The sequence below is a fragment of the Ochlerotatus camptorhynchus genome, unplaced genomic scaffold (genome assembly GCF_037179485.1).
Source record: "Ochlerotatus camptorhynchus isolate MF236.1 unplaced genomic scaffold, CSIRO-AGI_Acam_v1.1 ptg000230l, whole genome shotgun sequence".
Taxonomy (NCBI): domain Eukaryota; kingdom Metazoa; phylum Arthropoda; class Insecta; order Diptera; family Culicidae; genus Ochlerotatus; species Ochlerotatus camptorhynchus.
In genome coordinates, this window is record NW_027040720.1 from 518,964 (window position 1) to 545,367 (window position 26,404).

At 45.1% G+C, this 26,404-nt stretch overlaps 1 protein-coding gene across 8 annotated transcripts in view; it reads left to right on the forward strand.

The window, feature by feature from the left end:
- The window catches only part of inaE (inactivation no afterpotential E), a 366,550-nt gene that overhangs the window by 308,678 nt on the left and 31,468 nt on the right, over window positions 1-26,404 (forward strand). For all 8 annotated transcript variants that reach the window (XM_065225489.1, XM_065225490.1, XM_065225491.1 and 5 more), the window contains exons 8-9: window positions 31-449; window positions 507-881. In XM_065225489.1, coding sequence (XP_065081561.1) covers window positions 31-449; window positions 507-881 — 794 coding nt within the window. The remainder of the gene's footprint in view (window positions 1-30; window positions 450-506; window positions 882-26,404) is intronic.

Consider the following 26,404-nt stretch of genomic DNA (forward strand, 5'->3'; position numbering starts at 1 on the left):
TAATCGGGAAAACCCCCGACTGTATTGCAGGTCGAGGTCATCTACGCCACATATCACGTAGACATCGGTGAAACGCCATTCTTCGTTGCCGTCGATTACAACTACAGCAAGATCGTGGTCAGCATCCGCGGTACGCTGAGCATGAAGGACGTCCTGACGGATCTGAACGCCGAAGGAGACTGCCTTCCGCTAACTCCACCCCGCGAAGATTGGATCGGTCATAAGGGCATGGTCCAGGCGGCGATCTACATCAAGAACAAACTGGAGGAGGAGAATCTCATTCAACGGGCCCAGGCCCACAATCCGGCGCGTGGTACTCAGGACTTTGGCCTGGTGCTGGTAGGGCATTCGCTCGGTGCCGGAACGGCAGCCATCCTGGCCATTCTGATGAAGCAGCAGTACGACGATCTGCACTGTTACAGCTATTCACCGCCAGGTGGCCTGTTAAGGTAAGAAGACAATTTTCTCTCCAGGAATTCCTAACCTGATTTGAACCCCCTTTTCAGCATGCCCGCGGTAGAGTATAGCAAATCGTTCATTACCTCGGTAGTGGTAGGGAAGGACGTCGTTCCGCGGATCGGTCTACACCAGATGGAAGCCCTCCGGGCGGATCTGATCAACGCCATCCAGCGGAGCATAGATCCCAAGTGGAAGACGATAGCCTGTTCGGTGATTTGCTGCTGTTGCGGTCCGGAACCGACTTCCGTAACCATGATGTCCACCAAGGAGGAGCACGTTATACGCTACGAACAGGACCGGACCAGTGCCCGCCAGAGCACCGTTCACCCCAACGACAACTCCATTGCCCTGACGCTGCACCACCCTCTGTATCCACCCGGACGAATCATTCACATCGTACGGCACCATCCCAGTCAGGACGAGTAAGTACAACTTTTTTCAGACTCGCAAACGTTTGCAACTGACTTCTATTGACTTTGATAGTTCTCGATGCAGGAAATTTTCACATCTGTCAACGTTTTTCGGGGCGACGCTTTCACCCCTGAATCGTGGCAAAATGGGATACATTCTGCACTCGTTTGCGAAATTGCACTTCCTGTTTACAATAAAGCACCCGGTTTTTCCGCTTCGAAAATTGACACACATACTTGTACATGTAGAAGGGTCATCATCATCATCATCATCACCACCATCAACACTGACACCGACAAGCGAGCGGCAAAATTGACACAGTGTAGTGCTTGGCAAACCTTATGCAAACTTGTACATATACCTGGTGAAGTAACGCAGTTTTGTCAATCCACTTCCTGCATTGCCATTTCAATGCCCTCCCCCCTCCCACGTCCGTTCGCAGGTTGCTTCTTCGACGCGGAGAAAGGATGATGATGGCAGTTTGAGTAGGATGAGGAATAGTTTCGGAGTGTTTAGACTGGTTCATCATATGCGATTTTATCTGTTCTATTTAATTCGATATAATTTGTGCTAAATGCATTACGATGAAAATATGCTTAACCGTACATCAGTCGTAGCTTTGCATTATGTACGGTAGAATTTGAGCATCATGCGATGAATTTCATACGACTTCTTGAAGTCATCAACCGGGTTGATTTGAACCAGTGCAGTCCTGGTCCCACCAGGGCACAAAAAAAAGTATGTCACTTGTAACCACCCGTAAAGAAAGGACATAGAGCAGCTCGAGGATAAAAAAAAAACACGAATCCTTTCATTGCTTTCATGAGATCCATTTTTCCTGTTATTCACCCCTTCTCTGCTGCTGGTTCCGCGCCTCTAGCGCTCGAACGTTTCACGTGACAAGATTCAATTATACCCTGGAGGAAGTTTTGCTTGTACTTACCAACCGACCAAACGACCGACGACAACGATGGGAACCGGTGCCATGCCATGTTTATCTGTGCCTAGAAATGAAAATAAATAAGTGAGAATTATGATGAATGCTGAATATATGCTTGGTGTTCTGCAATTCACCATTGCCCTAGATTGAGAAGCTTCCTCCACTTCCGTTGGCTAGAACACTGTCGTTACTTGCATCCGACACAGTAAATTGAACGGTTTCGAATAGCCAAACTAATTGCAAACATTGCATTAGGTCCTAAGTAACATTGACAGATTCTCTTCGTCGACTTTATCTTTGTATCTCCACGGCCAATTAAAGACATTCCTAGGTTTTTTTTCTGCGCACAGATCGATAAAAGAAGTTTTTATCTAGCATTCAGTACGACAAATACAGCAAAAAACAGTTATGTGCTCAAGTTATTAACGAAGGAGGAAGTCGACGAAAAGAATCGATCAATGTTACTTAAGACCTAATGTAATGTTCAGCTTGAAATAAGTGATTGCCGAATTTTGGATGAAGTGGCCGAATTACCTAAATCCAGCTGATGGAAAATTATTACTCTTGTCTTTAACAGTGCTCATTACTTTAAGGGGGTATTCCCGATCTTTTTTTTCAAAAAATCAAATTTTTTTTTTTCACATTTTTTTGTACTTTAGACTATATACTTTCATCCCCCCAAGCCGTTTTCCGATCAGCGAATTCAGTGTCCAGGCATAGCTGACTAATGGTAAGAACCCCCAAATGGTTTTAACTAAAGTCAAAACTTTAAACGCGTTTTTCTCGAAACCACATTTTTTTTATCGGGCGAAGATTTTTCTCAGAAACTATAAGAGATATTGACTTGAATTTTTGCGCATTTTGTTCCTTATTAAATTCTTTGGAGCTTCTCCCACTTTCAGCCAAAAATATTAACATTTAACATTGTTTGAAGCACCTTAAAGTTGCAAAAAAGCGGGCTAAAAATCGCCTGTTTTTTTCATATGGCCGCCATTTTGTTAATTTGCAAGATTTTTTGCTGCCAACGGGAGAAGCTCCAGAGAATCTTATGCAGATTATTATTTCATCACGAAATCTGTTTCAGATGAAGCCGTTCCAGAGAAAAGTCTTCGCCCGTCCAGGCGTTTGCGGCGAACAGGGGTCTGTTTGTCGCCATTTTGTGACGTCAATAATGTCTTTTTTATGTCGAAAAAAAATTATTTGTAAACTTTAATGTTCAATAAACAAGAATCCCAAAGAGTTAGGCGCATTACTATTCATTTTCCTTGAAAAAAAATTAATTGAAAAACAGGCCGAAAAAAGGCAAAAGATTGGGAATACCCCCTTAAATGATCTTTATTTCTTGTATTTGTGTGGTTTACATGTATTACTTTTCAAGTGACACAGATGCGTTTTTTCAACTTTAGTTCATTTGAAATTTCAATTATTATTAATTACAGTTCCTAGTCCTATCAGGCTTGTTTTAAGAATGACCACCTTGGTGGGATGGATTTGTTTTAAATATAAAAAAGGAGACTACTTATAACTACAACTAACCTACAACTACTATATACACCTAATCTACTATATACAAATTGCTTATCAAAGCATGTTCTGATAAAATACATTTCTGTGTAAATTTAGTGTAAATTTCGTTAATTTTGGAATCTATTTTGGCAATGCCTGCCTCTTCGTGTAAATTTGTTATTCTAGTGTCGAAAGGACGATCAAGTACCATCCTCAGCACTCTATTCTGAGCGACCTGAATTTTGTTCCTGTGAGTCTGTGCACATGATTCCCACACCGGAGCTGCGTAGAGGATCGCAGGTGCTATGATTTGTTTGTAGACGGCTAGGATCTGCGGCAAATCAGCGGATACAGACACCTAACCAAGGCAGAACATTTGACTACAGGTTTCTCTACATGCGCACGGAAGAGGAGCTTTTCATCAAACAACGGCCCTTATTACGGGTGTCACTTCACGGTGAAAACGAAGTGAAGTGAGTAGTTGTCACTCACGGTGAAGTGATTGCCGTGTAAATCAAATGAGAATCACTTCACCGTGAGTGATAAGTTGTCACTTCACCGTTATGTGACATCGGTAATAAGGGCCAACATCCCGAGATAGAATACTTCGGCAGACCACTCAACCCTTGTGCCATCCATGATTACAGTACAAGGTAGAGCCGGTTTCAGTTTGGGTGATTGCCGATGGAGGAACATGATCGCTTGTGTTTTGGAGGCATTGATTTTGATTTTCCACGTGGTGGCATAATCAGCAAAGGCGTTAAGGCATCGTTGAAGTTTGATCGTTATTTCGCAAGGCATTCTTCCCTTGACGGCTATTGCGGTATCATCTGCGAACAGGAAAAACACGCAACCGTCACCGATGGGAGGAATGTCGGAAGTGTAAATGCTGTAAAGCAAGGGGCCCAGCAGACTGCCTTGCGAGACTCCTGCTGGGATGGAAAACGTGTCGGAAAGACAACCATTCAACGATACCTTAAACGACCTTTGCTGAAGGTAGTTACGGGTGATTTGGAAAGTAATGGAAAGTAGAAGTTACAAAGCTTGTATACAAGCCCATTGTGCCAGACATTATCAAACGCTTTCTCAACGTCTAACAAGGCCATGGCTGTGGACTTGGATACAGCTTTGTTACTTCGGATGTTATTATTGGGTGATTGGTGGAGTGCCCCTTTCTGAACCCAAACTGTTCCGGAAGGAGAATGTCGACAAACTTGAGCAAACGATTGAGAATGAGTTTCTCGAACAATTTGTTCAGCGCTGAAAGGAGGCTGATTGGTCTGTAGCTTGAAGGCAATTAATGTTGGATCCTTACCGGGCTTACGGATTGGTATGATTTGTGCTACTTTCCAGATGCTTGGAAAGTAGTGCAGTTCCAAACATCTGTTGAAGATAGTGGTTAGAAGAGACTGCACTTTCATGCTGAGTCTCTTCAAGATCAAGTTGAATATACCGTCATACTCGGGAGCTTTCATGTTCTTGGTGCATTTCAGCACTGAGCAAATCTGTTGTATTGTAATCATATCCGCCGGAGGCACGACACAAGGGGAAACATCTAGGTTTTGAACGCATTGCGCAACCTGATCATCGAGCGGACTTTGGATAGTCAAGCCAAGCAAATGCGATGAAGCGACATGCTTGCCGATCGCATTTGTTTTCTCCTGTGGGGTGATTGAAAGCCGATCGTCATCATTTTCGACTCTGAGAGGTGGAATGGGTTTGGGATGAGTTTTCAGGACCTTGGCTATGGTCTTGAGCGGTCGTCCAGATTCTGGACAAGCCGCCCAAAACTTTCGTTCCAGCGTGAGACTATTCTGGAAGCAATCTCCTTGTTCAGATCGGCCATTTCACGTTTCCTCGCTAGATCTCCGGTTCTCTGGAACTGGCGTCTACGCACATTTCTCAAGCGAATCAGTAATTGGGTGTGGGAATCAATGGCAATAAACTTACCCCTCACAGGAATTCGTCGGGCGCACGCCTCGTCAGCCACGGTTATGGCTTGGTGGAGTCCCTCCAACGCTCGGTCGATGTCCTCCACGGTGTCAAGCGGCGGATTATCGATGATGTGCCTGTCTACCACGCGTCCAAACTGGGCCCAGTTTACGCGATGGTAGTCCTTGCGCAGGCTTGAAGCAGGAGCCACGTTGCAGCCCAGTTCAGCCACCACCGGTTGGTGGTCGGAGCTGAGTTCGTTCAATGCTACCGGCGTGGACAAGCCGATATTTGTCAGGAACAGGTCTAGCGTCGATGGGTTGCCCGCCGGTGAGATGAATGTTGGTTCATCCGAAAACCAAACGGAGTACAGCCCATGCTGTGAGTGGTCGAACAGGAGACGACCGTTCTGGTTCTGCTGGTAGTTCCGCCAGGCCTCATGGCGAGCATTCAGATCTCCTCCAACTACGAAGCGGGAACCGGTACGGGTGATGGTGGACAGGTCCTTCTTGAATTTAGCCGCTAATCCACTGCTGGCGGCACACTGTCAAGGGCAGTAGACGGCGACGAACTGGACGTATCCAGTCGACGACTCCACCTCCACACCAAGGGCCTCGATGATAGAGGTGCGGATATGGGACAGAGTGTGGTATTTTATTCCTTTCTTGACGACGACCGCAACACCACCCCCCCTGGAGCTGGTGCGATCAAGCCGGATAATATTGTGGTCAGGCAACCAGAAGCTGTCGCCGGACTTTAGATGGGTCTCTAATAGGAGACCCACGTCGATACTATACTTGCGGAGGAAGTCAGCAAGCTCGAACTTTTTGGCTCGTACAGAGCAAGCATTCCACGTGACTATAGTTAACGGTTTAGACGCCATACTGAATGATAAACTTACCGAGCACTTGGATCTGTTCGGGCTTCATCAGCTCATCCGCAGAGAAGAGTTCGGGATTGGCGTTTTGTGCTGGTGGTTGTCTCCAGAATCCAGGGGGGGGGGGATAGAGAGCTTTGTTCAGCTGTGGCACCAGACGTTTCTTGACGGGGGTCGGATTGCACCCGTGGATTTGCTTGACCGTGTTGCGTAGCACGAAGAGGCGGGAAGTCCTCCACTCTGAATGCCGGAGTGTTTTCCTTCTTCCGTCCTGGTTGGCTTCTTGTGGACGCTTGCTTTCGGATGCGCTTGAAAGTCTCGCGTTTGGGACACTGTTTGTCGGACCCTTGATGAGCTTTACCACAGTTGGCGCATTTGCACGTTTCCGACTCGTCGACAACGCACTCGGAGGAAACATGATTTTGGGCGCATTTGCCACAGCGCGGTTTGATGTAGCAGTTTCGGGTGCCATGCCCGAAATTCAGGCAACGCTGACTGGGTGACGTCGTGACGGCCGCCACGGTATGGCTCCCATTGAACAATGATGAAGTTGATGGAGCGGATGGCCTTCAACGCATTGAGCGTCACCGTTCCCTTCTGGAAATGAACCAGGAAAAGGCAATCCGGGTACGTTTTCACGTTTTCGTCTCTCCTCGTCATCCGGAAGACTGCGATTGGGGCTAGCTTGTAACGGTCCTTAACTTCTTCTTCGATCGACTTGGGGTTGAAGTTCGGTAAGCCCCTGATGACTACCTTGAAGGGCTTCTCACCGGGGATGTCATGTGTGATTTATTCCGCCCTGGAATCCTTCAGGTACTTCACGGTTGCTTCGTACTCCGCTTTGGTACGCAGCATCACCTTGGTGCCGATCCTGCTCAGCTTGAATTCAGCTGCAACGCCCAGCGATGTGAGATCGCCAACGAGCGTGTTGAGTGGCACTTTCATCACCACCAGTGGAGGAAGCTTGACTTTTACCGCACTCGGGACGGCAGAATTTTCATGCTCGACGGTACCGCCGAATTCACCGATGTCGCTGACGTTCGTCATGGTGTCACGGCCACTCGCACCATCGGACTGGCCCTGATTCTTCTTCCTTTTCTTCGTCCGCTTCACTTCCGCTGGTAAGGCATTCCCAACATCGGTGGGAAGAGTAGCGTACCTATTTGTGATAAGTACACACGAGCTACCTTCACCACTATTCTCCACTTTCTCTCGGAGCTTGCTCCGGGAGCGCTGCCTTCCCGTCACACGATGCAACCGGCACTACGACACGAACAAACGCGCAACTCGAACAACTCGACTGAGCGAGCCAAAACCGGACTAAACTGCTTGACTACTACACTATTCGAGTCTCAGTTGGAACCATAAATGTACATCAACTGGACTGAATGAGTGAAGTGCAAACGACTGTTGAATAATATCTATGGAAGGAACAGTGCCGGGCCAACAGGCTTATTGGTGTTAGTGAAATGTGCAATGTATTTCACTGACTTCTCGCCGCAAGATCTCACTAATACAACCTTGCTAGTGAAGCCGTGTAAAATCAATTTGTTTATTGTTTTCAACACGAAATCAGCTGTCAAAGTGTTCGACATTAAAGAGGCTGAATTTATAAAGAGACGACATGTCAAAATTGGAACAATCGATTGTCTGTCAAAGTCATAGTAAAATTCATTCAAATCGAGCAGAAGACCTGTCAAATGACCCCGTTTTTATAAATTCAGGCTCTTTATTCGACATGACAGCGGTTTGTTTCAGCGTTGCCAGATATACCGATTTATCGGTATTTATACCGATTTCCGAACTAGATACCGATATACAGATAAGGTTCCACAGAATACCGATTTTTGAGGTTTTATACCGATATATACCGATTTTTTAAATAATCAACATCAAAAATTTTGTGTTAGACTTGTATCTTTTTGAATATCTAAAATTTTTAGTCTTTAAATTCTAAAAAAAAAATCATCTTCAAAAATGTCTTATGGATACTCTTTCGATTAATGTTTCAATTTCCCCACCGTTTTTGGCTACCCATGAATCGATAAACAGTCGATGGCTCTTTCTGGTAATTCCGGGGGAATCGGGAAATACTTTTTAAACATTATTTAGCTTCCTGGATTTTCTTCCATCTTTCCCTGGAGTTTTCTATTTACGATTCCTCTCGGAAACTTATTTCGACTTCTCTTGGAAGCTTCTTCAGCCTTCACTCGAATGATTCTTCCTTCACACTAGCTGCAGGAACTTTTGAAAAAGTTCTGAAACTTCAGAAAAGTCCAGACCTATTGAGTAAGTTTCGATAAATTATAGAAAGTAACTTCTGTTAAAATTCTAAAACCCCGTCCAGCGAACTCCAGTGAACTTAACGAGACATCATAAATATTTTGGATACTTCACAAGGCCAAAGAACTTCTGGGAAAGTTAATGGTTTTCAGGACAGTTCCATTAGTTTCAGGAGAATTGAGAGAACATTAGGAAGCTCCGAGAACATCAGGACAATCAGATCAGTCCAATAAATTTCAAGGAAATCGCTGAAATTTTAAAGGAGTTCTGAGAAACTCAGGCAATTGCCGAAAACTTCAGCAATGTTCCGAGGGGCTCATACAAATTTAAGAAACGTAAGGGAAGTTAGTTCCGTGCTTATTGATGGCAGCGTCGATAATTTTTAAAAATTAGGAAAATCGAGAAGATCAGAGAACTTCAATGCTGATGTTATAATAAATTCAAGAAAATTGTGAGAGTGCTTAAAAAATTCCATAATCTTCAAGAAAGTCTAGAAACCTTCAAAGTTGATTAGAGATATTCCGGTGGTGTCATCATAATCAGGGAAGTTCCAATTATTTCAAAGATGACCAGAGTACTCCAAAACAGCCCGAGGAAGTATGGAATATTCCTAAGTACATTTCAGGAATGTTCCAAAAATTTCAGGGGCATTGCGGGGTCTTCAGGGATGTTTTATGACCATTTGGAAAATTTTCTGGATCATTAGAACATCCTCCAAGAGCTCTTTCTTCCGGAATTATGTCCTTGTTTCTTTCGACAGTTCCGTAAGCGCTCTGGCTTCCGACTTTCTCCAGAATCTACCTTAGGAAGTTCTGCCAGCGTCTCCAAGAAGTTTGGTCCGTCTTCTCCAGGAAGTTCAATTAAACTTTTCCCAGAAATTTCTTTCGTCTAGTTCTGGAATTTTGTCCAGTTGTTTTTTTTTTTGACTTCTTTCGGAAGGTTTTTCCGGGCTTCTTCTGGCTTCCCCTGGAAATGGCTACTTCTGGAATTTATTTCCGGTTTCCGAAACTTTTCTGCCTTCCTTTGAATGTGAAATCCGTTCTCTGAGTTTCTTTAAATTTTCGCCAGAAGTTCCTAAATTTATGTCTTCGAAGTTCCGCGGATGTTTTTCCGACTTCTCTCAGAACCTACCTCTAATAACCTCCAGGAGAACTTCTTTCTCTTGCTCTTGTTTTCAGCTTCCTGCAGAAGCTATTTCAAACATTCCCCAGAGTTTTCTTCCGGAATTTTCCGATCATAGCCCAAAAGTTAAAATTTTCGCTTTCAAAAACGCCAAAAATATAAAATTAATTAAAATAGTAAATACAGATAAACACCGATTTTTTTCAACCTTTGATACCGATAAGCTTTAAAACATTCTAGCAACGCTGGTTTGTTTTCTAATATCTAATACCAGTAAAATGCGTGTATTAGTGAAACTGCTCGCTAATACTAACGGTTACACGAAACAGCTGTTGGCAGTGACGTAAATCTCACTGTTCGCGGTATGGAATGTTATGGTAGAGTCAGGTCGTCACTTGAGTGCTCAGCGATGTTTACAATATTTTTGCTTCTAACACCAGTAAGTTGCTTCTTGGCCCGGACCTTATATAAACATCAGTGCTCAAATAGAACTGGTGGCAATGTATGACGCAGTGATTAAAACTAATTTTTGTTGCAATTCTACCTGACGAATAACTCAATGTGTATCATTAATCGCAAGTTCTTTAAAGTTGAGTAGCTGTTGGCACTTTTCTGTGAACTTCATCGTAGCGACATCGTAGAGTTGGCTTTCTGTTTAGCGCCCAAGCACCAGATTCAGAACACGGGTCCGAAGCCTTACCATAATCCAATGTTATGCGCCAACCGATGCTGCCGAATTGCAGGACAAAGATAACTTTTACAGTCAACTGAATGCTGTCGTGGATAAGACTCCAAGAGGTGATATCAAGATCTACACAGGCGACTTCAATGCGACAACTCGGCTCCGACAACTCGAACTATGAGCGCATTATGGGACGCCATGGTCTCAGAGATATGAGCGAGAACGACGAGATGCTTGCAGAGTTTTGTGGCAACAACGACATGGTGATCGGGGGCTCGCTCTTCCCCCATCGCCCAGTGCATAAAGTCACATGGGTCTCCCGTGATGGATATTCAGAGAACCAAATCGACCACATCTGCATCAGCCGAAAATGGAGACGGAGCCTTCTTGATGTTCGGAATAAACGCAGTGCTGACATCGCGTCTGACCATCATCTCCTGGTCGGTGAGATCCACCTACGCATTGCGCGGGTTCAACGGCAGGATGAGAGACTCGGGCGGCGATTCAACACACGCCGACTGGAAGACCCAGCAGTGAAGAGATCGTTCGTCGAAGAACTCGAGGCTCGCGCAGCTAATATTCCGGAAGGTGGCAGCGTAGAAAAACAGTGAACGAGCATCAAAAGTGCCTTTATTGAAACAAGCGAGAACAACCTGGGTGAGCTGCGCACTCAGAGGAAGGAGTGGATCACCGATGAAACCTGGAGAAAGATCGAGGAGCAGAGAGAAGCAAAAGCCCGAGGAGTCAAGAACGAGGCCCGTCAGCGGTATTCGGCTCTAGAGAGGGAAGTTAAGCGTTCCTGTATACGGGACAAGCGATCGTGAGTGGACTCCCTGGCTGATGAAGGGGAGAAAGCCGCAGCAACTGGCGATATCCGCCTCTTCTATGATGTTTCACGACGCCTGAGCGGGGGAAGGATGAACCCAAGGATGCCTGTGAAAGACGCGACTGGACAGTTGCTCACCGACCCCACTTTGAACAACTTGTCGAAGTTTCAACGGTCGACCAACCATCAACATCTCGGCATGATCCGCCAAGGGTGAGGCGCGTTACTCGCGTCAAAACTGAAGCTCCATCATTGCAGGAGATGGAAGCAGACATCCAAAGAATAAAGTCCAACAAAGCCCCGGGGGTCGATCGCATATCAGCAGAGATGCTCAAAGCTGACCCCATGCTATCCTCACAAATGTTGCATCAACTATTCGTCAATATGTGGGACACCGCCACTTTTCCGGCCGACTGGATGCAGGGATGCGTCTTGGTAAAAGTCCCCAAGAAGGGGGATCCAACTTCTCAAAGTTCTGTGTAAAGTTATCCTCAATCGGATACAGGAGAAGATCGACGCGACTGTCCGACGACAGCAGGCAGGATTCCGTGCTGGAAGATCCTGTGTGGACCATATTGTCACGCTCCGCATCATCCTGGAGCAGGTCAATGAGTTCCAAGAGTCCCTGTACTTGGTATTCATTGACTACGAAAAAGCTTTCAACCGACTAAACCAAGAAAACTTGTAGGGCGCTTTGAAACGCAAGGGAGTCCCTGATAAGATCGTCAACCTCATCGAAGCGCAGTACGAGGCTTTCTCATGCAAAGTGTTGCACAACGGAGCTTTGTCTGACCCGATTCGGGTTATCGCGGGTGTGTCGTAATCGACGAGATCATGGTTGGAGCCGTTGACCGTGTACCGAATCGTGGGTTGCTGTGGCAGCCTATTACTATGGAGCATCTCAACGACTTCGATTTGGCTGATGATGTTGCGTTATTAGCACAACGGCGCTCTGACATGCAGAGTAAGCTCGACGACCTTGTGGAACGCTCCTCTGAAGCAGGTCTAACCATCAATGTCAACAAGACCAAATCGTTGGATGTCAACATGGAAAACCTTTCCAATTCCACGGTAGCCAGACAGGCAGTGGAGAAAGCCGAAAGCTTCCAATATCTTGGCAGCCAGATAGCGTCGGACGGCGGCAACAAGAGCGACATAGAAGGCGAGGGCTGCTTTTGCCAGTTTGCGAAATGTATGGAGAGCGAATCAGATCAGTCGACGCAACAAAATCCGATTTTTTAACTCGAACGTGAAGTCTGTGCTGACGCCAGTGAAACATGGTGTGTATCAGCGGAGAACCTTCAGAAGTTGCAGGTGTTTATCAACCGATGCCTGCGGTACATAATTCGTGCCTGATGGCCCCACAATTGGATCTCAAATGCCGAGCTTCATCGTTTGTGCCATCAGACGCCGATAGAGACAGAAATTCGTGAACGGAAGTGGAGGTGGGTCGACCACACACTACGACGGAGCGGAAACGAAATCTGCAAGCAAGCACTGGACTGGAATCCAGCAGGACATCGCAGCAGAGGCAGACCCAGAGGCTCGTGGCGGCGGAGCCTAAACAGTGAAATTAAGAAGATTAAGTCCAAAGCTAGTAAACGCCCAGGATGGAAATCTTTCACAAAGACCCTTTGCACCCCTGGAGGTGCGCAGAATCGTTAAGTTAGTAAGTTCATCGTAGGAAGGCGAACCTCAGAGCACTTAGAAGCGCAAATATTGACGCAGAACAAAGGGTCGAAAAATGCTACGAAAGTTAAAAGTCTCGCGTAACATTTGAAAAGGGCCTACCCTCATTGATCGATTCTCTTCATCGACTTTCTCTTTATTTCTATATGGGGGTACACTTTGTGAAAACCGAAAATGGAACATGTAACAAAATTATGAAAGATTTTGAACGTTAATTACTCAGCTGCCCCTGGACCAATTGCAACCATTTTATCACCAATCGATCAGAAATATGTCTACGCATCTTTATAATTTTGTTTAAAATTCTTTAAAATTTAGACTTTATCATTTTTCAAAATGCCACTATTGAAAATTGCACAGATGTGCTACTATCAACAATCAATACGAAACTAACGATTTTAAATTGGCTCACCACTTTAGTAGCCTATTGGTCTCAAGCAAACGATTAACGTACCCTATTCTAGTTGAAATTCTATTACTACACTATGTTTGTTTTGATTCGCTATGAAAGTTTGACAGATAACATCAGGGGTGTGTGGATTCATGCAGAACATGCTCGCGTCATAGCACACCACATCCTCCTTAATGATAAGGCTGATTGGCCCCCACAGCTCGTAGACACTCTCTTGCAGGCGTACTCGACGTGGCAGCCGAAGCTGAGCTTATCATCGAGCATAACCCCCAAGAGTTTCAGAGAGCGCACAGACCTTATTGTGCTTCCGCCGACTGTCAACGTCGCATGCTGTACTAACATGCGATTGTTGACTACGACCACTTCCGTCTTGTGATGGGCAAGCTCCAGTTTCCTGGATCTCATCCATTCCTCCACAAGCTTGACGCAGTGAGCCGCTGTCAGCTCTACCTCCTCGAGGGATTCCCCGTAGACTACCAGCGTGACATCGTCGGCAAAACCTACAATTTTCACGCCTACCGGGAATCTTGTCCTCTAAAGTCCATCGTACATGACGTTCCATAACACCGGGCCCAGGATGGAGCCTTGTGGCACTCATGCGGTGACTCTAACGCATTTTTCGTCATCTTCTGTGTCGTACATCAACACACGATTCTGGAAGTAGCTTTCCAGAATCTTATACAGCCCTCCGGGAATTTGGAGCTGGTGTAGCGAGCGGGCTATCGCCCCCCAGCACGCGCTGTTGAACGCGTTCTTCACATCTAAGGTTACCACCGCGCAGTAACGAATGCCCCTTCGTTTCCGGTGGACCACCTCTGCCGTCTGGATGACGTCGCGGATATGGCATCCACCGTGGATCTGCCCTTACGGAACCCGTACTGGCTGCTTGACAGGCCGTCTACACCTTCGGTGTAGGCCGACAACCTGTTGAGGATGACCCTCTCAAGCAGTTTCCCAGTGGTGTCCAGCAAACAAATAGGCCTGTATGCTGACGGGTCCCCAGGGGGTTTTCCTGGCTTCGGGAGCAGCACCAGCCTCTGCCGCTTCCACGCATCTGGGAAGATGCCTACGTCCAGACATGTCTGAAAAACAGAACGGAACATGTCTGGATTTTCCGCAACGGCGACCCTCAGAGCCACAACCGGGATCCCATCTGGGCCCGGAGCCTTGCCCACCATCAGCGACTTGGCAATGCCGCTAAGTTCACTGTTCGTCACTCTAGAAACTTCTCCCTGATCCGCGCCTGAGATCCGCGGCCAGGAATCTACGTCCTTACGCGAGAACAGGAACCCAACGATTGGAGCCAGTACCGCTGGTGATCTCTCCGGGGGTGCCGTCACGCCGCGGGTCTTTGCCATGACCACTTTGTAGGAAATCCCCCCATGGGTTCGTGTTGGCGCTTTGGCATAAGCTGTTAAAGCACGCACGCTTGCGTCTGGCGATCTCTTTATTGAGGGCCGCCTTAGCCGCTCGAAGAGCGACACGGCGTTCCTCCCGAGATTCAGTCGTACGAGCTCGTTGCATCCTCCTTCTCGCCTGGAGGCAAGACGCCCTGAGGATAGCAATCGACTCGCTCCACCAGTACACCGGTCTATGGCCATGCCTGGGATAGGCTCTCCTAGGCATGGTTGTATCGCACGCCCTTGTCAGCGCTGCTACCAGTTCTTCCCCCGTCAGATCCGGGGTTATTCGCTCCCGCCTCAGTGCTTCACCGAAGACCTCTTCCTCGAAGAACGACGTCCGCCAGCCTCGAGCGCAGGAAGGATTTCCTCCTGCCACTCGCCTCTCACCTGGCCTTACGCTGTACCGAATCGCCTGGTGGTCACTATGGGTGTAACCCTCATCGACCCTCCAGTGTAGGTTGCCCTCCAAACTCGGGCTGCAGTATGTCATGTCGATTACGGATTCTGCACCATTCCTTCTGTAGGTACTGACCGAGCCGGTGTTGGATAGTACAACGTCCAGTTTGGCCATTGCCTCCAGTAGGATGCATCCTCTCTGGTTGGTGTGGTGGCTGCCCCACTCCACCGCCCATGCGTTAAAGTCGCCCGCAATGACCACCGGTCTTAGGCCGACAAGTACCGCAGTGAGTCTGTCCACCATCTGCGAGATCTGCTCGATAGACCACCTGGGCGGAGCATAACAGCTACATAAGTATACTCCATTAACGCTGGCGATCACGAATCCCTCGCTCGAGTTGGACACGACTACCTCCTGAATGGGGAAGCTCCCCATCGTGCATATCGCCGCCATCCCCGACGCGTCCGTGACCCAATTCCCGTTGCCGGTTGGGACGCGGTACGGGTCGGAGATGATTGCGACATCCGCTCCCCATTCCGCTGCCGATTGCCACAGCAGTTGCTGGGCAGCCGAGCAGTGGTTCAGGTTCAACTGCGCTACCTCGAACATGGCTTAGCATTGCTATTTGCCGGGGCAGCATTGCTCTTGGCCCCCGGGCAGCGTGGGCCACCTGCCATGTGGTTGGTTAGGGGATTTCCCCTTCTCCGCGCTTATAGTGCACCTCGGCGGCTTTTGGCAACCTCGCGCCTTATGGCCCTCCGAGCCGCAACATCTGCATAGCTTGCTCCTGTCGGTGTTCTTACAGTCGCGGGCCACATGGCCCTGAGCGAAGCACCTAAAGCAAGCCAGAACCGGTCGGGCGATGCTCACCGGGCCTTCCTGGCATCAACTTCCGGGAGCTTGACGGTAGCCCCTGGGTGGAGAACAGTCCCTTCCTCAAGGTAACCGCTGTTGGCGGTACCTCGATTTGGCACTGCTCCCTGAGCGCCTTGGACAGTTCGGTCGCCTGTCACTTCATCCAAGTCCTTAACTTGGATGGTGATCGTTGAGCCTAGCGATCTTACCTGCACCCCTTTTCCAACGAACTCGTTTGCCAGTTTCTAGAAAGTTGGTCCTTGGTCTCTAGCGCCACGCTTTAATACCAGGAGCATCTCGCCAGTACGAGTGCGCCTGATGCTCCTCACGCTGTTGCCCATATCCACAAGACGCTCGTCAGCTCTCATCTTCCTCAAGACTTCCGCGTACTTCGACGTTTCCGTCTTGATGATGAGAGCCTCGCCCATCGTCCTGTGTCTATTCCGGGCAGTGCTGCTCTTGGGGACAGTTTTATCTGGGGGTTTCGGGGGTTTCGGGGGCTTCGGAGGAGCACCCTTTTTGTTACCCTGCTTTGAAGCACCTTTCTCAATCGCTTGTGTATTCCTATTTTAGGCCACTTCTGCGGCTCATGCACATTCAAGGGAACATTGTTTAGAGATGAACTAGCCTAAGGCTAAAAATCTCTTTAATAAAGAATTAAAAAAAAAAAAAAGGAACATTGTTTTATTTCAGGGATGCTCATTATTGATAGGCAACCTCTATTTAATTTCAAGGCACTTTTTTTAAATATCAAGACCTTGAAATATGTGTGTAAATTACGTACAAATTCAAGAAATTTCGTTCGTGGAACTTCGCGGAAAATCAACGAGAAACGTAGAAATGCTGCAAACTGTTTTGAGAATTTCGTAGCATTTTGAGAAGCTGCTTAAAACTTCATATAAGTTCACGGAATTTTGTAGAAGATCTAAAAATAGCTCAATAAACTTCTAAGAACTTCATGGATCCTCGCTTCAGTTTAGAAATTTTCGTTCTTGTCAGTTTGTCAGAAATCTTATCTCAAAAAAGCTGCATGAACTTCTTAAAGGTTTTAGGGAACTTCGTTAAATTTCAAATGAACTTTCCAATTGGAATCTTGGAGGATATTTTGTAAAACTTAAGGTAGTTTTGTAGATGTTAAGGAAACGTTGCATAAGTTACAGCATATTCTTTAAGATATCCTTTCTAAATAGCAGGAAATATTCAAAAGATCTCCATATAGACGAAGATATTAGTAGATTTCTTTGGATATTTTTGCAAGAATTTAAGTTGATCAAGTTCTGAGGATCTCCCAGTTTTAAAAAAATCAAATTTTCTTTCAAGATTGTAGGTTGTTTAGGAAGTATTCAAAACTTTCCCACCTAATTGAAGCTTATAGAATCTTGAATTATGAATCTTTATTTTATGGACATGATTGTACATTCTCTACAGAGAAGACCCATGTCTTGGTGATTTAACTATTTTGTCAAGAATTAGCGCTCCATGAATTAGCTGAATTCCGAACATAAATTTCAACGAAGAGATGGACATTTATACATATATCTAATATAGTTGCCTTGACGCAGTTTGATTGAATAGCATCTTAGCGAGTTTTTATTTAACCATAGTTTAGCAAAATAAAAAAAGCAACGGCCCCCCACCTAGGCCCCCTCCAGATACATTTTCTAGCTACGCCAATGTTTACCACGGCAACATAAACGAATTTCTCGCTAGGTTCGCAGCACAGTTCGACAGAAGACGATGTTAGCTTGCGCCTGAAACAACACACTGTGAAGGTGAGAAGTTCGTTGTCATCCGTCTTAGCTGCTCCCTGTTGTCATCCATCTTAGCAGTTCTAAATCGTGCTCACGTGCACGCTAAAGCTCCTTTCTTGTACTTACCACTTACTAAAGTAAACATAACCTCAAAACAAAGTGATCAATTCCACGTCACGGATATTTGAGCTATGTTCTTCGCCAAGCATGGCATACAATCCATCAAAGCGAACCCGGATGCATATTGGATGAGCGGCTCCCAAAAGAAACAAGAAATTGAATTCGATCCACTTGCTCCAATTCCTGTTACAAAATTGAGCGTAACATTATTTGTCAATCGAAGAGCTCCATCCTTTTCCTAGACTTCTAGGTCACGCTCCTCCCTGAAAGAAGAAAAACAAAATGGAAAATTTATTCCCATCACTGATAGGGCTACTTCGATCCGGCCATCCTTCCTCCTTTGGCGTCGATTAAGTTGATTTATGAAAGGGTTTTATCATTCCTCCCGGCTCTAATAGCCTACTCCTCGAAGTGAACCAGTAAACCGTAACGTCATCCATCATTTGTCTCCTCGGGTGTAGTCCATCGTCTGCTGCCACTGCTAGTCCACACAACAGCTCCATCATTCTATATCTGCAATGTGCGCCTCACAAACGTCATTTTTTTTTTTTTTTTTCTCGCATTCAAGCCCATCATCCATTTTCTACGTCAAAGCAACCCAGGCTACACAACAAAAAAATGTAAACCAAAGTGAACGATTTAACGCGATGGAGCTTTTTCCCATCATCCACCAACCGCTTGCATTATCCGTTTCCTACGGCAATTAAAAAAATAAATGACAGTATCATGTCCTACTTACAAAATCACCGCCAGAGCGCGCGCGCCTGCTGTCTCATCATCGGTGTTTTTTTCACACGCTATTCTTTCATGTTTCTTCTCTGTCTCGCTCTCTGCATTTTCTCATTGTAATTTTATCTTGTTCTTGTTGCTCGTCGTTATCTTCATGGCTCACGACCAGACACAAGTTCGAGAATGGTTGGAGGTACGCGCTAGTCTGAATGTCATGCCAGTGTTCTACAAGTAAACTGCCCGCTCTTCCCCGTCCTCCTCCTTCATTGGTGTCGTTTGTTTACCCCTTGACCTTGCATCTCATACCATTTGGCACCCCTGATCAGGGCTGCCGAAAAATTCCAGTCACGTGCCGCCATCTGTGCGTCTGAATTGCCAACCGAATAATTTACGTTTATCGTCACCGGCATTGTTGCTTGCTTGCTTGCATGCTCCGCTTGTCCTTGTAGAAAGAAACCCAATGAAAACGCCCTTCCCTTGGATTAACTTTGTCCAAGAAAAAATAAGCTTATTTACATTAAAAACGAAAAGTTTTGCGTCAGTGTAAATAAGCGAACTCATTTTCGATCGCAGTAAGCTCCCGGTCTTGTGTTGACATTAGCGTTTTTGTTGCTTTTTCGGAATTTCTTTAATCCCTAGAAATAATGTTCATTTGCGTGATTGCCCGCCTCAGTTCCGAAAGAGCAACCGGCTTGATTTAGTAGTTTATTTGTCATGCACGGCTAAATAGTAGAATCGGTGTATTTCTTGACAAATAAGTTTTTCGTTTCATTCCATAACGCTCGATTTCACTTCGAGGAGAGTAGAATCACAGACAAACAGACATAACATTGTGGTTGTTTGTAATTGTTCGGCACATTCGTCATCTGTTGTCCACACTGCAGAGCGAAGAACGAGCAACAGATGGCGGTAGTGTTGAAATGTCAAACACCAAACACGGGTGATCTGACCGGCACAAAATTGAGTCGAGTCAACTGAATTTCGTCAAAAGAGGATTTAGTCAAATGTGAGTAGAATTTTCCGGGAAAAACTTCTCGAATGAGGAACATCGTTTACTTCTAGACTGAGGCTGTGTTCCATTTGGTGTATTTTCACTTAAATTTGACACTTCGAAAATATATTAAAATGTTTGAAAATCTCTCTGTTGTTGATCGTTCGATTTTCGAGAAGGCGTTTGTCAAAATTGATTTCTGGTCGGTCAGAAATAAGTCTGGTACAATAACAGGTTCATTTGAAAAAAAAATTCCATCTGTCAAATTTATGTTAAAAAGTTCAACAAATGAAACACAGCCTGAGCCTGTGTTCCATTTGGTGTATTTTCACTTGAATTTGATAGATGGAAAATTTCCAATTGGATTGTTTAACTTTGAAAAACATACCGATTTTATACATCATCTGATAGAGCTTAGTTTTCTGAGCACAGCGATATTTTTATCGATCCTGAAGACATTCATCTCGATTTTTAAACAAGATTTAAATTTTTAATCGTTGACACTAAATCCACAGACAAACAGACATAACACATTGAATATTTCTCATTGTAAAACATCGTCGCTAAAACATAACCGCCATCTGTTGAGTATACTGTGGTGGGTAGTACGCTGAACAGATGGCGGTAGTGTGTAAACGTCAAACGCAAGGGAATTTACTATGCGCGCCACAGGTGCCAGTACTACCAACTGAGATACTTTCAAATTGACCGTTAAATGCTTGTTCGATGAACAACTTATGAGTGGTATGTCTGTTTGTCTGTGCTAAATTTATTCGTTGACAGCTCGCTCCCAGACAAATTCCCACCAAGGGGCTCTAAGGTGGTGATTTTTTCTAATGTAATCGAACTTATTTAAAATAGTTCCAGTGTATCAAAATTTATTAAATTTTCGATTTCGGTTCCATTTTTAATGCAGATAACGAATATGTATTTACCTCAATGCCCCTAAACAACCGTCGCCCGACACATCTAAATCTTAATTCTAGATGCTCAAAAAATCTCACACTAGCGAATCAATCTTCGAAAAATCATCTTTCATTTCTCGCATCTACTTGCATCGTGCTTCATCTTTTTACAGGAAATCTTCAAAATTGACATAAATCTTCCTTCTATCTACTCAGCGTGCGTGCAGCTAGCCATAGCAAAACACAATATTTTCTGCATCGTAGATAGAGTCGTCCCCCTCGTTTCTGACAGACAAGGATTTGTTGATGGTTGTTGCTTGAACGAAGGTTTATTTTAGACTAATGAAAATTTGCTAGGTTAGATAGTTATATAAGCTCTTCAGTAAGTCAATTGCTACTTCGATTTCATTTCTCTTCACCCCCTGTCAGTTGCTTATTTCTACACGCTAACTTGAAAGTACTCATTAATGAGTAAAAAAAGACCCATTTTGAAGAAAAGTGGCTTAACTCATTAATGATTAAACAATTTTACCCATTAATGAGTATCTGTTACCCATTAATGATTAACAATTACTCATTAATGGGTAACAGATACTCATTAATGGGTAAAAAATTTACTCATTTAATGAGTTAAGCCACTTTTCTTCAAAATGGGTCTTTTTCAACCATTAATGGGTACTTTCAAGTTAGCGTGTAATCCTAGTTTACTGCGTAGATTCAGGTTTGATGGAGCTGCCAAAGATTTTGTCAGCACGTCCGCTTCTTGTCGTTGCGTCGGAACGTAGACCAACTGGATTTGACCCGCAGCTACAGCATCACGGATGAAATGGTACTTTACAACAATGTGCTTTGCCCTCTTCATCTCTTCCTTCTGTGCCATCGCTATGGCCCCTTGGTTATCCTCGAATATTGGAACAGGATACAACAGCTTGATTTGCGCCAGATCAACCATTAATCCACTGAGCCATATGAATTCACTGATGCAGCTGCTCATGGCTATATATTCAGCTTCAGTAGATGACATCGCCACCGCGCCTTGTTTCTTAGAAGACCACGCTACCCTACATCCGAAGACTTTCAATAGTAATCCTAAAACGCACTTCCGGTTGTACTCATCATTCGCTTTGTCGGCATCCACAAAACCAACAAAAGGGGCGTCATTCGGGCTGCAATGGCAAACCAACTCCAAATGCCTAGTACCCTGAACGTACCTCAGAACTCTCTTCGCGTGTTGCCAGCGCTTCAGACTTGCTGTGTCTTGAAACCTCGAAATATAGATACCCGACGATGAAGCACAGATCCAGTAGAGTACCCATCATCAGGTACATTAGGCATCCAATTAGTTTACGATAAGGATGCCCGCACCGCTCAACGCTTCGTTTCAACTGCAACCTGGTTTCAGCAGGAGTTTGGCATGGTTTACAGTCGCTCATCACCATACGGTGTAAAATCTTCTCGATCAATCCCGCCTGCGAAAGCTTCATGATTCCTTGTTCACGATGTCGTAGAATCTTGATTCCCAGGAAGTCGTGCAGCTCGTCCATGTCAGCCATGTCAAATTCTTGTTTCAGCGTTTCCTTGAAACGCTACGTGTGCTACGATCAACAGATCATCTACGTAAACCACAATATACGTTGTAGCATCTCCTTGGTAACCGTACCGCGATCGGATGAAACCTTGACCTTGCAGAAACTCATTGAATCTGGCGTTCAAACATCTTGGGGACTGTTTTAACCCATATAATGATCGCTTTAGCAAACAAACTCTCCCAGTCTTGGCTCTAACTCCATCCGATACCTACATGTACACCTCCTCGTCCAATCTTCCGTTGAGAAAGGCTGTACGGGCGTCCATTTGGTGGATTTCCAGTCCTTTGGTATTCGCAATATCATAATCGATATTCTTCCGCTGCACACAGCCTTTCGCCACCAGCCATGTCTTGTAACGAATTGGAGCATCCATCAGCGTCCGTCTTCAACGTGAATACCCATTTGCATGGCACGGGTACAACCCATTCTGGTTGCTGCACCAAAACCCAGGTCCGGCTCTTCTCCAACGCATTCAGTTCCACGTCTACCGCTTTGAGCCAGCTTGCTCGCTTTGGATGGTCAGCAATGTCTTTATAGGACACAGGAACCTGAGGAGAATGGTCGACAGCAGAAAATGCTCCATGGTCTAATACAACATTTTAAATATGCACCATGTGATCGAGCATTCAAGTAAATTTGTGTAACACTTGCGGTGAAACGCACTGGGCGGTGTACGGCCACGCTTAACGGCCGATTGCTGAATAAGACGTGCATGGCCGCGGCAAAATGGTGACACGGAGTCACGGGTGATGAGCTGAAGGGTTCTGCGATGCTTAAAGAACGGCCATCGTTCACTTTATATCAGGCGAGCGTGTAGACCAGAAGTATCGGTCGAGTATATTTTAACAGAATACTGAGTGCAAGTAGTGAATCAAGGTGAAGTATAAATCACCAATTCAGCTGATTCAGGTCTAAGCCTTCCTCGAAATTGGTCGAAGAACGGCACTAATGGTTGTTACCTCCTCGTTAGGACCTTTTTCAACCATTCAAAATGCTTTCTGGTTGGCTAGTCAAGGACCGCCATTGCACGCTACGGTCTAGATGACATTAAGTTACCTTGACCTAAACGTAAAGAGCTTCGTTCTCGGGCTGAAGACCCTACGCCAAGGAGAATTTCCCTTCCCGGTTCGACAGAGGGCGACCGGCTTCGTCAGAAGGAAGCGCCTGTGCATCGGAAACATCTTCATAAACTGCTATACCAGCCCCGATAAAACCAACCTGCCATTGCACTACAGCAGCCGACGTACGGTCAGGTCAGCCTGGCTTCATCCGCCATTGGCGAAATTGTACCGAAATTTCATCGAGCGGTGATACCGCTATCTTGCCGACAAATCGGTCTTTCATCGTCCGCTATCACCAGAATCATTCCGGAACCACAGCGAGCGCTCGCTGGACTGCAGTCGTCGTAGTCGTCATCGTCGTAAAGGGTATGTGCCCGAAAATCGATCACAATACCACACAATCCACACTATCGTTAATTGGGGAAAAATACATTTTTTTAGTTGATCCGCGCTGTGGTTCAGTTCATTTGAAAGCTTGAGTGCCTTTTAGTCCGCGTAGCCCCTCCAGTTTTCCCAGTAGTGCGCCGACTCTGAGACTAAGTTCAAGGAGTCTCGTGCTGCTGAGTTGTGGGGCAGAACATTAGTTTCAAACCAGCCTGGTTTCCTGCACCCCCGACCACTATTCCTTGGAGTAGTCCCGCTCTGGAAGTTACCCCTTTCAAGTTGTGATGGAAGTGGTACTGGTTGTCTTGATCATGGCTCCTTCCTTCTGGTTGTCTTGATCATCTGATTCCTCGGTAAAAGAGAAATCATCTGCGAATTGCTCAGTGTCTGCATCAGGATCAACTTCAGGATTAACATCCGGTGTAACTGCCGTATCTTCTTCTTCCCCCTCTTGCTCTTGTACTTGAGGAATCGCTAACGGAATCCGTTCCGTTGGGCTTCGATTTGCCATATAGACAGCATTCAGCATCGCTTCACCCCACAGTGACTCGGTGCTCCTGATTGAACCAATAGTGCCGTTCAGCTACTTCATTCTGCTGTGGTGTAACAGCTGTTGATTGCTGAAATACTCACGTCCCAAATCGCAACGTATTTTCTCCACCTTGACTCCGAATTTTGCGGTTGCCATTGCTTCATATATCTTGAAGTAGTCCAACAGCTGATTCTCCGTCTTCATCAGATATACAACGGCGAAATTGGTGTAATCATCAACGAACGACACAAAATACTGGAACGGTCTTGTCGTCGCAGTTCTTGAGCCGTTGAAAGCTAATCGCACCAATTTGCTTTCCGCGCAAGTTTTACGAAAAATTTCCTTCACTCTTGACACCGAGCTTCATTTCATTGACCATCTTGAACTGCTGCAGCTTAAAAATGGGCCCGGCAACGAAATGAAAAGTTGACTCACTTGATCATTGTAATTGATCGAATTCTGTCACCGTTGCCCCGGGATCCTTCAGTTGTCGAACGAGCTCGTCAAAACACCGAAAATGTTCCGTTAGCGCAGATCCCTTCTTGGAGAAAGTATTAGACAGGAACTCCCACATGGCCTTTGCTGTCTGCTTGTCCCGAACATATTCCAAGTGCCTTTTCCTTCAAGGTCTTCTTGATTTCTTCACTCGCCGTTACCTCTGGTCCATCCATCGAAATAATCTCCCGGACACCGTGAGCCGCTAGCTGACTTATGAAAAACACAGTAGGAGATCCATTGCATGTACTCCTGGTTGCAGTAGTTGTACACTAGGGTGTTTCATTTTGAAAAAAGTGATGAATTTTTGATAGGCCACCCTCCAGTTCGATTCATAGCCCCAAAATATGAACCTGTGCAAAAAATGGTAAAGATTGATGAAGGTTTAGAGGTCGCGCCAATGATTTGGATTTTGTATGGAGATTTTGGTGAATTAGTATGGGAAATTATTGATTTTCGTTTACATTGCTCTAACTTTGGTTGTAGTTGTCCAAACGTTGAAAAAAAAAAAATATGTGGTTGTCATGACAATGATCAACAAGCCTGTTGTTGTTGCGATGAAATTGGCGTTGTTGCCTTGTACATATTCATCTGTCAATTTACCCTATTTTGCCATTTTTTCACATTTTTATAATTCTTGATACGCTGCAAAACTGAGCGTAGCAACTGTAGGCTTTTTGTTTATTGCCATAGCAATAACATACTAAATTTTTTCGACATTTGGACAAGTAGAAGCAAAGTTATAGCGATATAAGCGATTTTTTAAATTCTTCCATAGTAATTCCCATACAAATTTCAAATCATTGGCGCGACCTCTAAACCTTCATCAATCTTTACCAATTTTTGCACAGGTTCATATTTTGGGGCTATGAATCGAACTGGAGGGTGGCCCATCAGAAATTCATCACTTTTTTCAGAATGAAGCACCCTATTGTACACTCAACAACCTGATTGGTTGTTGCTTGAACGAAGGTTTATTTTAGACTAATCCAAATTTACTAGCTTACATAACTATACAAGCCCTTCAGTATGTCAACTGCTACTACGATGTCATTTTTCTTCAGGATTCAATTAACACCTTTTCGAAAATCGGACGATCAACAACAGAGGGCTTTTCGAACATAATAATTTATTTTCGAAGTGTCAAATTTATGTGAAAATTCTGATGGAACATTTTCAGGGGAAACCTGGGGGGGGACGTGCTGTCAAATCACCCTACTGATCATCTTGTATGAAACTGGTTCCAAACGTAAACAAACGCTGTAGGTTTCTTATGGCTTGTTTAGGTTTGGAACCAGTTATGCGAGGTAGGCGACGATTGTTCGTATTTGACAGCCACCTCCCCCCCTTGGGGGAAACATGTCAGAAGGACCTAACTCGAAACGTAAACAATGACTTGGATCGTCGGTTTCTTACGAATGACAACACACCCACTCAAACTAACTAAATCATCTGACAGAGAAATGTTTGTTCTACGAGCTGGTGTAGTCAGATTCGGGTGTGTGGTCATTCAAGAGAAATCGACGATCAAAGTCATTGTTTACGTTTCGAGTTATACCCTTCTGACATGTTTCCCCTGTTTTCAAATAACCCTGCTATTCCACCAGACTTATTTCTGACAGACAAGGAATCAATTTTGTCAAACACATTCTCGAAAATCAGCCGATCAACAATATTTTAATTTATTTTTGAAGTGTCAAATTAAAGTGAAAATTCTCCAAATGGAACACAGTCCAAGGCTGTGAACCATTTGCCGAGTTAAAATTAACTCGTGGTTAAAAGTGACATTTCGAAAGTTATTTTCTATGTTCGAAAATCCCGTGTTGTCGATAGACCGGTTTTCGACCCACCGTTGTCAAAATTTAACTTCTTGTCTGTCGAAAATAACCATGCTCGGATAGCAGGGTTCATCGATAACTTTCCATCTGTCAAATTTTAACCAATAGTTAAAATAATCCATCAAATGGTTCAGAGCCCAAGTCGACTCGACATAATTTTGAGTCTGATCGTATATGTAGCACTACAGCAACTGACAAAGTTGTAGCCCATTATT